This window comes from Gobio gobio (assembly GCF_949357685.1).
Source record: "Gobio gobio genome assembly, chromosome: 2".
Lineage (NCBI taxonomy): Eukaryota > Metazoa > Chordata > Actinopteri > Cypriniformes > Gobionidae > Gobio > Gobio gobio.
The window spans coordinates 23,178,326-23,190,672 of NC_137098.1; the positions used below are offsets into that span (position 1 = coordinate 23,178,326).

At 39.1% G+C, this 12,347-nt stretch overlaps 1 protein-coding gene across 2 annotated transcripts in view; it reads left to right on the forward strand.

Moving 5' to 3' along the window:
• The window catches only part of haus6 (HAUS augmin-like complex, subunit 6), a 61,336-nt gene that overhangs the window by 45,759 nt on the left and 3,230 nt on the right, over nt 1-12,347 (forward strand). For both annotated transcript variants that reach the window (XM_079810953.1, XM_079810954.1), the window contains exons 5-10: nt 7,203-7,347; nt 8,896-8,958; nt 9,044-9,098; nt 9,245-9,418; nt 9,569-9,762; nt 12,042-12,171. In XM_079810953.1, the coding sequence (XP_079667079.1) occupies nt 7,203-7,347; nt 8,896-8,958; nt 9,044-9,098; nt 9,245-9,418; nt 9,569-9,762; nt 12,042-12,171 (761 nt within the window). The remainder of the gene's footprint in view (nt 1-7,202; nt 7,348-8,895; nt 8,959-9,043; nt 9,099-9,244; nt 9,419-9,568; nt 9,763-12,041; nt 12,172-12,347) is intronic.

A 12,347-nucleotide genomic window follows, 5' to 3' on the forward strand; every position in this document is an offset into this window, starting at 1 on the left:
ATGACACATGCGTCGGTGTACAAAGTCAATTGCGCTGGGTGCAAGATAGGGCCCGCTATCTCTCTCTGGTTTTCTGCAACCTATCTGCGAGCGCATCCTGTATGTTTACAAACAGTAAATTCAGGGCTCCAGACTAACTTTTTTCACTAGGAGCACAGTGGCCCCCAACTGAAAATTTTAGGGGCACAACCAGAAAATTTAGGGGCGCACACCGTAAATCAACATGCTAACCAAATCTACTAATTTCCACTGTATTACTAATAGGGATGGGTATCGTTAAGGTTTTAACGGTATTACTACTCTTACCGATACTGCTTAACGATTCGGTACTTTAACGGTATTCTTATTGGTTATTTGTATTATCACGGTTTTCGGTTCTTGTTGTTGTTGTTTTTTTTATCGTTTAACACTCCAGAAATGTACTTCAGCATATGATATATATATATATATATATATATATATATATATATATATATATATATATATATATATATATATATAATAAATATAATATAATATAATATAATATAATATAATATAATATAATATAATATAATATAATATAATATAATATAATATAATATAATAAAATATAAATATATATATATATATATATATATATATATATATATATATATATATATATATATATAGCTTAATTGTCCACAATTTAGGATACAGTATTAAAAAATTGTTATATCAAGTTGTTTCCTAACTGGCTGTCTACCGAGTCCGACACATTGGTGTAACATTTTTCATGTTAATCATATCAATTTTGATCAGAACAATGTACTGTGGCTTTAATTCAGCTGACCTGATTAACAAATTTCACCATGAAGTGTTCCGTGTGTTTCACAATCACCATATGACATCCAACGCTGTGAAAAAAAAAAAAAAAAAATACACGAAAACACAACACTGGCAGAAGTTTTTGCCCAAACTTCAAAGGCATGTTTTAATTATTAAAACTAGAAGCATATCTTAACTTTTAAATGTTACATTTATCATGTGAACTACTTATATACAACATGTTATATATGCATGTGTCTATGAGACAGAGGGGAATACGGTCGCATTTGCAGCAGATATATGCTACCCATCATAAATCAAAGCATGAGACAGACAGGGGTTGGAGGAGAACACCGGAAAATGTGACAGAATGGACAATATTTGTCTGTATTTGCAATACACGAGCCGCGGTTCAGCTGCGCGAGACAAACACTGCCAGTGTGTGTATGCGCAACGGGCGCGCGCGGCTCCCGCTCTCCGCACTGCATCTGCCCTGCCTGCTATACGACGCTGGCGCATCCTCCAACTCCGAGCAGCCTTCCTTATCTCTCCCACTTGCATTTCTACACGTGACGTGACCTGCAGCACTCCACTTTTACTTTACTGTATGTCCACACAGACACACCTCTTATTTCGCGCGAAAAGGACATCCACTGTCTGAGGTAACATACGGGCACGAGGATACATTGCGCATGCGTCGAACCGTGCGACGCACCCACTCTGAACCGAGACAAGCGAACCGAATGGTTCGGTTTTTTTCCATGTACCGTGCCACCCCTATTAGAGATATGTTTACATTGACATCGCATTAGATAGATAAACAAATAAATAAATACATTTTATTAATTTGTTTATTTGCAGGTGTCTACCCGTCTATATAGCTGCGATCAGCAATATCGTAAAATATGCCTGAAATAGAATATGCAACAACACACTGAGAAAAGAGAGGCTTAAACAATAACACTTATAACACATGCACACGCACGCACGCACACACACACACACACACACACACAAACTTTGCTGTAGATACAGACATTTTAAATATGGGTAACAAAACGTATACAGCTAGTTTTCTTCAGGTTTAGTGCATAGACAATGCATAGTCTACATATGTGCATTTTAAGACGGTTGAATGCTAAAAAAAATGTGTATAATAAAGCAGATTATCTGTCATACCTGCTCTCTCCTCATTTCATCACTCTCTCATTTCCATCACTCTTTCTGTTTCTCTCAGTCTCTTGCCCTGTCTCTTCCCCACCTAAAGCTGAGCTTTGACTTATAGTCTTTCCATTTTTGTCTGGGTCAGCGAAGAAAGTAAACATATGGTCAACTGATGTTTAGCTTATGTTTTATTAAGCATTTTCTTAGACAAGTTCATTTAGGCAAGGTTACAAACGCTAGGTAAATACATTTAATAAATTAATTCACAATATGTACACACCATATGCCTAATATGGTGAAATTATTTTTCAACATTTATTATATGCACCTCTGAAAAATACTGAGGTCTGGACCACGGCAATCCATAGCTGACTACATCATGATTACAGTCTAGTTTACCTCAACACTTCCGTTTACATGGTCAGAGCTATTCAGTCTGGTTCAGCATCCCCCTCGGCATCTCTCGCGCACTGTCGGTCTCTCTCGCAGGCACACTCGGTCTCTCTCGCGCACTGTCGGCCTCTTTCGTGGCGTTCGCTTCGCTTTTGTCATATACGGCGCCTCATAATTTTGTGCTAGCCATGAGAGGGAGCAATTCAGCTCTACTCCACATTCATTTGTTGGTAAATGACAGATAGAAATTACACTGCACAGAAATGGAAACTAAACTACAGGTAGCCCTAATACACATTAAATGTAGTCACGCTATGCTGGTGTTGTTAACATTAACAATTTGAAAACGTAAGTATAATTTGCACGGTTTGACGTGAGATTTAATCATCACGATTTACTGCAATGCTTTTTTTCCCTTAGTTGGTCAGAACAAAAGTGGATGTTATCTACTTAGCCTACTTGTTCAGATGACATTTTCCGGTGAAATTGATTATGTTGGTCATACTTTCAAAAAGTATAATCTGTGATTCTGACTCTGACAGTATCCACACCGGCGCGGTGACTGACAGCCGCACATTCTCCTCAAAACATTGGATTCCTCCGCGCTGTGCCGAGGCACAAATCACGTAAAGTTGATAATTCCGCGAATAACTTTTATTTGGTTTGTTAGACGCTGCCCCTTTAAGACCAAATGCAGAACTAATAATATCATATTATCCTATTTCTCCAAACTATTTATGCCCATTTAAGATATAAACTGTTAAAGTAACTACTCTCCAATCCGGTCATTTTGACACAGGTTATTTGTTTTTATTTGATGGTTTAGACGCGCACACGAAGCCTAAAATATTAAGTGCAAGTCTGTCCATTTCGCAGCACACACGCATAAGCCGCCTTGAAGTTGGAAATAACGTCTCTTGCGCGGATTGTGCATTTAATAGCTCTTTATTATCAAACACATCCCGCAGTTTTGCAACAGTAGAGACTGCAGTTTACAACAATCACTGATTCTGACGTTAAGTTTAGGGAGAAATGACAGTGCTAGGCTGTGAAGGGAAGGATGTCGCGCTCGACGGAACACGGCTATAGGAATGGTTTTACCTCATATCTTCTTTTTATAATTATTGGAAAGCCGAAATCGAAAATAAAATTATTTTAATATCACAGCACATCATTAAAGTTTAAGCAGACTAAACTTTTGTGTAGTTCTCTTGGCCATCGTCACTCATTAAGCTGACTGACTTGTGTTCGCTGTAGCTCCTCGTGAGAGAGCTCGCTCGCTTTCTCTCTCTTCTGGATCGCGAATAGCAAAAATGCATCACGGACAAATGGTTTAATATTATCTCATATAGAAACGGCTGGGAAAGATAGAATTTGACAGATATAACGTCTATCAATTATAAATAGTATGTGTATTTTCTAAATTTCTCCAGTTCCGACAGCAGGCAAATTTACTGGTCGCACATGTGCGACTGGATGTAAAATTCAGTCGCACACTCTTAAATTTTAGTTGCAAAATGCGACCATTTGGTCACAGTCTGGAGCCCTGAAATTGGTCTATATAGATCAGTGGTTGAGACTCTTTGCTTGTTATGGTACGGAATATCCGCGGAGGTGTTACTAGTATCTCATTTCACAGATAGTTTGTTTCTGTATTGATTCTATATAAAAATTGCAATGCTGATACCATGTAAAGTATTTGCTCTGGCTCTTGTTTTAAATTATTTTGTTCCGTTATTATACTGCTTGTTTTCATCTGTTGACGTTTTACAGTACAAGCAGAATGTGGCGTTGATCGGTGTTGTATTTGTATTTACCAGGGTAACCTCTGTATTTCTGCTGCTCCATAAAGGCTGATTTATACTTCTGTGTCGGACCTACGCCGTATCCTCTACGCCGTTAGTTACGCGTTGGTTTTGATTTATACTTCTGGGTTTTTGTCTGCGTCAATGTGCAATTACACATGCAGACGCTAGCAGGCAGTGTCCACGGGCATGGTAACCCACACTATCAATGCAAAAGCTGAAGAAGAAGCGGCTTGTTTACATTGTCATTGCATGCGTCTCAATCAGCTCCCTGGTTCAGTAGTCAGGGCACTGATTAGGACATAACTCAATGCTGATCAGGACATAAGTCAATGGGCTGACTCCCTGATCAGTGCCCTGACTACTGAACCAGGGAGCTGATTGAGATGCACCCGAAGTATCAGCAGCTGTGATGGTGGCAGATAGTGACTTTTCTTACGTTTTGAGTTGTTGTATGTAATACAAATTAAGCATCTCTAACGTTAGTTGATTAGTAGAGTTACATAAGGGGTGATCTGGCACTGGAGTGCGTTTGTGAAATCATGCAGAGTTCTCGTGGCGTTGTTTTCAGTATCGGTAGCTCGTGCAGACGAGCGCTTCAATTGATTGCTGTTGCGGAGACTTTATTCGTTCCGTTGAAATCACATAACGAAATGAACCCATTGTGATGTGTCCCTGTTCTTGATATACAATCACTGATTAACATCTTTGGTTTTAATGAGAAAATAAATATACTATACACAGATCTATATTCACTAACATAAAGAATCTCTGCATTACAAAATATTGTGTTATATAGCAGATGTAAGGATTAAAGGTGAACTATGTAGGATTTTTGCAGTAAAATATCCAGAAACCACTAGGCCAGTGTTATATATTTTGTTCAGTTGAGTACTTAGAATATCCCAAATGTTTTAAATTATTTGTAAATCGTGAGAAAATTGCTATTTTAACCAAGGAACCGGGACGTGTGAGCTATGCGTGTGAGGGAGTCGCCTGTCGATTGCGTCATATCTGCGTCACCCTCGGTCTCCGGTTTTATTCAGTGAAACACTTTACTCTCACTGCATTGTGAACAAGTGTCATAGCAGCCGCTGAGCGAACGTCATAACTTCCTTTTCAACACACTCAGATATATCTAATACGATAAACAGAGTTGCGTTACCTCATGCTGCCTTCACGTGCTATCGGAAATTTACTACTTCCCACTTCAGAAGTCGTGATTACGAGGTTGTTGCATTCAAGTGCTTTGTTGTTGGAATGAACAGGAATCATGGTGGACACCAGGTTTATTCTTGCCTATTTATTGTGAAAATCTTATTAAAAACCAACATCATATGTAGTGTGCCATCACTCCCATCCACTGACAACCACATGAACATTCCAGAGTCTGCTGGGGGGGGGGACAATAAAACTACACCTGCCACAGCAGAGCAGTCTAGTTCTCCCCGCCACCATGTTTAAAGCTTATGACACGCCCATCTCGGGAATTGGGGTATCAAAATTATTTCCGAACTTCCCAGTGGTAAACACGACATCAGAGGGTGTTCATGTGCAATTTTTACCTAGGAAACTCGTATTTACGATAATTCCGATAGCACGTGAAGGCAGCATTAGACTCATGACTGGAAAAGAGGAAGTAGCGCCGGCAACCGTGTCATAATAAAAGTCCCGCCAGCGACTATGCCATAATAACAGTCCCGCTCTTCAATCGCTCCTGCGGCCTTGCTCAGCTCCACAACACTCGCTCCTGCTCTACTTCAGACTACAGTAATGTTAATAATCGCATCCATGAACATGTCCTGTCCTGACTCTGTTCCACCGGCTGTGAGGTGAAGACCACATGTCCCGAGATTCTGCGCTCAAACGTGCTGTCATCAAACTACGCCTTTGTTTTGAACAGGTGACCTCTAGTGGACGGAAAAGTTACATAGTGTAGCTTTAAACTATCATCCCATTTCTGGACACACTCCTATCGCAGATTTTTAAAATTTATTTATTGACCCGAGGGAGGGGTTTTGGCAGACCAATCACAGCACTTGCGGTCCGCATAGAATTAACGCGTTGTTACATTTTTGGAGGGTACAGGCCAATTTATACTTCTGCGTCGGACCTACGCCGTATCCTCTACGCCGTTAGTAACGCGTTGGTTTTGATTTATACTTCTGCGCTGTTGTCCGCGTCAATGTGCAATTACACATGCAGACACTAGGAGGCAGTGTCCTCGGGCATGTTGGTGTAATCAAGACAACCGAAGAAGCAGCAGACTGTCGGAGTATCAGCAGCAGTGAGAGAGCGGCTTTTCCTGCAGCTTGAGTTGTTGTGTCTAGTTCAAATTAAGCATCTCTAGTTGATTTGTAGAGTTAAATAAGGCGATCTGGCGCTGGAATGCGTTTGTGAAATCATGCAGAGTGCTCGTGGCCGCTGTTTTCACTAGCGGTGGCTCGAGCAATTGATTGCTGTTGCGGAGACTTCATTCACAAATGTACCCTAATGTATTCCGTGTTCTTGATATGCAATCACTGATTAACATCTTTGGTTTTAATGAGAAAATAAATAAACTATACTCAGCGGATCTATGTATTTATTTACTAGCATAAAGAATCGCTGGACTACAAAATATTGTGTTATAGCAGACGTAAGGAACTATCATCCCATTTCTGGACACACACACACACACACACACTCCCATCGCAGATATTTTTATTTATTTATTGACCTGAGGGAGGGGTTCTGGCAGACCAATCACAGTGCTTGCGGTCCGCGTAGAATTGATGCGTTGTTAAATTTTTGGAGAGGTGGGCGTCAGGGTACGGCGTAGCTACGGCGTAGGTCCGACGCAGAAGTATAAATTGGCCTTACGTCGTAGGGTATGCGCGCATCACAGCCTACGGCATAGCTACGGCGTACACTCGACGCAAAAGTATAAATTGGCCTTAAGTGCCACCTAAAATTGACAGTTTTCTATTATCCAGGGATCAAATGATCATGTTCAGGGTATATTTTCAAATTGATATAATTGTGTTCTACATTTGTCACATCAACAATTAGATGACACGTGGGTCCCCGAAGCTGCTGCGGTACCAGCGAGTTCAAAGGATCTGGAGATGAAAAGATTTCAGCTGGTGAAGAGACTATTCCAGAGAGTGACTGTAGAGCAGGACTGTCTAATTCAAGACTATCAGAAAAGAGCTAAGTGAGTTGACATGAGCCTCCATTTACTGATTGGAGGCGTTGCACATCTTTTGAATCACTGTTACATTACAGGGAGTATTATTTTGTAAGATATTGCTGCTTATATTTAGAGCATTTACTTACTATTAGTTCCTTTTCATAGGTTCACTCAATGCTGCAGTTGCTGACACTATGGAAACACCTCCAGGTGTGGCCATTTTCTGAAGTTTGCCAATGATGGCACTGACGGTGCCATTATATAAGGAGGCACAGATTTCTTATTCTTTAGGAAGGCATTTTTGTCTTTCTGTCAGGGCTTTTCATTGATGTGGTCAATCCTGTGATTTGAGAAGTTTTGTATGGTCAAACAGCCTGGGGTCCGTTGAAATCCAGCTAACGAGTTAGCGAGGTACAAAGAACTTCTTCGTACCTCGCTAACTCGGTTAGCTGGATTTGATTGTTTGACGATTTCGCATGATCTTGGATTGTTTGGTTCTTCGACACTCATCCTGGACTTGCTGTCATAGCAACAGGTCCGTAAGATTAAACCTGCTCGCCAGCAGGCTTATTTCATGTAAACAGGATTAGATTGCATCTTTTTAAGCGGCGTTTGATCCTTAAAATGTGTCCTATTTCACTGCTACTTTATTACAAGAGTTCCTTAGTGAACCAGGGGCAATAATAATTTTAAATAATAATATAAAATGTATTTGAAAATAATATTATAATGTAGTGTATAATGCCATAGACACAACAGCCACTTGATTGAAAGATTTATTTTTGATAGAATAATTACTTTATAATGTTATTGCAGTCTTACACACATGCTGTACAGTTATTCTGAGCCGTGCATTAATTTGAGTGGTGACAGATATTATGGGAGTGGCTTGATGCAGCTCAGGAGAAGCGGATAACTTGATCTTGACCCTTAAGAAACTTTAATTAATGCCGTCACATAACAAATCTGCTTCAAATTGAATTAAAAATTAAATGAATTGCTAATTACAACATTGAAATAAAAATGTAAAGGGTGTACAAATACTATAAAATATAAATAATTGGGAATCATGTTGGGAAAAAAAGTGCACATTTCATTTATCTATTATAACTTTTATATTGGTTTGGTCGTTTGGCTGTTTCCTTATAAAGCTCCAGAATTTTTTTTATTTTTTTTTAATTTGTCAAGTTTTTTGCCAGGTGGCTTTTTTAATTATATGATGTCATTACGTTGCTGTCGCTGCATTGCTGATCGTGGTTTCGAGTATCGATACATCTGCCCTCTTCAGGGAACACAAGAACGAGCAGTAATCTTAGACAATTAATCCAGATATTTTAATCCAATCCGCAAATTAGTTTGAAGAACCAAATTAGCCAGAGATCAGTTTTAAAGATGAAAAGATCTGGGATCTCTCAAATCATCTCCGATGTATTAAGCAAGGTACGAAGACCGGACCCCAGGGCTGCACAATTAATTGAAATCAAACCGGTGTTTGCAGCGTCTCAGAGCTGAACAGTTTTCAAAATGAATTATATATAATAACCAAGAATTTTTTTTTTTATTTTTTTTTAGAGGTTTGGAGAGGTCTTTGAGGGACCTTGATGCAGAGGATGCCAAATATGACCGTTTGCTTAAGTAAATCTCTAAAACATTTTATTTCACACCTGTAAATTGCACAGATCATTTTTACTTCACTAAAAACAATGTTTCTTGTTTGTAGAGAACATGACCCTAACTCAGATTTCAAGGAAGAGATTCTTGCAAAAAATCGAAAGGTTTGCACCACGTTCATTTTTCAGTTTCTTTTCTAATAAAGTAATTTTTACTGAAATTCCATTACTAATATTTCTTTTAATAATTTGTTCTCATATTAACCATACCGCTTGTTACCTTTTATTTATTTTGTAAAATATGTTCTTAGGTGCGAGACCTTTGGACTGAGACAGACAGAGTCTTATCCACCCTTGAAGGAGATCGAAAAGTAGTGGAGAGTGTGATCCGTGGACAGGTGGACCAGTACATCTTGGGTGGGCAGGACCTGATTGTGAAGATACCTGCGGTTCTGCGTGAAAGCATGGAGCAGCTATCCCACCCGGTGAGATCTGAGGATTGATGGATAAAGGAAAACTTTAACGTGTAAAAATATGCGTTTTATGAACACATGATGCATTTCCTAAAAGTTTAATTGGTCATCATTTCTGTTTTGGTGTTGAAAATTCTGACAAAGTTCTATTTGTGTCCATAGTCCAGGGTTGGTAGCTTGTATGAGGGAGGGCAGCCCGTCATTGTGCCTTTGCTGGAGCTTCTAAATGAGGGATTACACGTCCTTAGTGAGGAGAGAGAGAAAATTGTAGGCCCGAGTGTACAGCTTCAACACAAAGACCTTCAGGAACATGCCTCGCTTTTCAGCCGCTCAAAAGAAAACCTCAAACTTATCAGGTACCTTTAAATCTACTCATGAACATTAATAATCAAGTTATTTGTCTTCTACATTTAGATTGTTATTTAAGTGACCATTTGTCTGGATTGGTTTTAAAGTTGTTTGTTAAACATTACATTAAAAGACAAAATGGAAAAACAAAAACTCCTGGGCCCGTATTTATCAAGCTTCTCAAAGTGCCAATTTAGTCTTAAGTGCTGAGAATTCATGAAATTTACTCCTACTTTCAAACTTAAGTATAAAAGCAAGCTATCACATTTCTTAAAGCTAAGATTCACTCTTAAGCCTAGTTCAGACTGCATGATTTTCAAACTCGTCGGATCACAGTTCTTTTCACACTGCATGACTATCTGGGCCAACATTCAGTCACTGCTGTGTTCACACTGCACGATGGATCGGCGACAGGAGGTTTCACACTGCATGACTGTACAAGAGGACAGCTCTGTCCTGTCCGCAAATTACGTTTCACAACAAAGCACACGTGAGAAGGGAGAAGAAAACAACGCAAGATCACACGTGCGTCAGACTGGAGATCTCGGTGAGACCGGAATTGTTATTAAAAATATAAACCGCTGTGCAGAAACTTCCAAATTGTCAAACTTTGCAGCAAAAGGGAGAAAAACAAAAAAGATTATGGTGGAGGAAATGGTTGGGGAGACACAGAGAGCAAGGATTGTGTTCTGCAAAGAGAGGTAAATAAGTTTGAGGTAAATAAATAATATTGCAATGTGTTGCTGTTGCGGCTGATTAAGCAAATGTTTGTGCTTTGTTTCTGTTTGATATAACTACAATATATCTATTAAAATACGAATATTTTGATCTATAACTCCTCCCCGAACCTCCTGCTGTACTGTATCTCACTCTCTCATTGGCTGTAGGTCATCGCAGATGTATTTTTCAGTCAGAACACATTTCATACAGCAGGATTATGAATCGCCGACAGGTCCAGATATTTAGCATGCCAAATATCTCGCGGGCGTCTGCGACTCATCGGCGAGTCTCTCTGATCGCGTCTTTGATCATTCAGACTGCGTGATTGTCACTCACGTGCACGAGCACCGATTTGCCTATGATTTCAGGCATTTGTCGGCGATTTCCCAAAACCTGTCGACGAGTCAAAATCGGGGCTAAAATCTGGCAGTGTGAACTTGGCATTACTCTCCCAGTTATTTAAGACAGCTCGAGAGGTCTCTCAAGTGGTTAGGAGTTGCCAGTAGGGGCTTGTGATGGCACTGAGGAGACAGAGATGTGCACAAATCTGTTTAGAAGAGGAAGAATGTTTTTGAAATGTTTGACAATGAGCAGTTAATCAAACTGTATTGTTTGGACCGAGCAGGCGTCATCTTTGTCAGTGCTGGTTAATGTTGGGCTGAACTTGCCTTTTATAACGTTTCCGCTGTTCGACTAATTCAGCAAGCAGTAACGCTTCTTCCTCCTGCCAGTTCGGTTTTCTTTTAGAATCCATAATGGCTGATTATATCCAAAAATCCAGGCTATATATAGGCATGTCAGTTAACAGCACATCAGTTTAAAAAAAATGTAATTAAGACATGGTGGAAAACATGTTTCTTCCATTTCAAATGTGTATATTATAATGTAATCTCTTGAAAATTATTTATTGTCAAATGTGTGTTGAACGTATACTCCTCTTAGGAATTTCACCATTCAATGTGAATTTATCTGAGAATATTCTTAAATAAGGAAATCTATTCAGTGATTGGTTCATGCCTATGACATCATCCAAAATCCCGTTTGTGGCACAGCAAAGTGTCGTGAATCAAATCTAAGACTGACACTTAAGATTTAGTCCTACACTTCACTTAAAGTATGATTGAGATGTTTGATAACTAACTTTTAAGCACAGCTTTGAGGCAAGAATTTTTTTACTCTTAAGTCAATTCTTAGCAGTGTTCTTGTTAGTAATTCTCAGATGCTTGATAAATACGGGCCCAGGTTGTTTCATTTCATTTTGGAAATCATTGTCACCTGTGAATTAGACTCTGATTGTCAACACATGAATCAAATCAGACATTGATCAATTTAAATCTGTGGCCATACCCTCTGGGTTCACACACAGTCACCTGAAGTATAAAGGTATGTGAAGCAGTGAAGGAACACAATGTATTTGTGAACCTTTTATTGGTTGTTCAGCTTTTGAACATTAATATTATAGTGTTTCAGTTTAGCACCTAAATAAGTGTTTAGAAGGTGCGATTTACTTGCTTAACTTTTATTTTTCCTTAATGATTTTAATTTTTTTTTATTTTATTCTGTCCAGGAGGAAATTGGTTAAAGAGGATGCAGCTGAGATCAAGGTCTCCATTAGAAGAATGGAGGAGGACTGGGAGAACAAGTGGGCAGAGTGTTTGAAAAACATACCCCTGACCTCTTTTCTTAAAGAGGATCCTGTAAGTGGATTCATTGCAGCTTTTGTTTGGTATTAATGCTTTTAAATCAATGCTGCTAGATTAGCTATTTAGGCTCATACAGTTTACCTTGTCTTCTCTGAAACATTGCTGTGTCCAGATTATACAAAGCAGTATACATACAGAAGTCACATTTAGTTTGGTGCATATTTATTAAT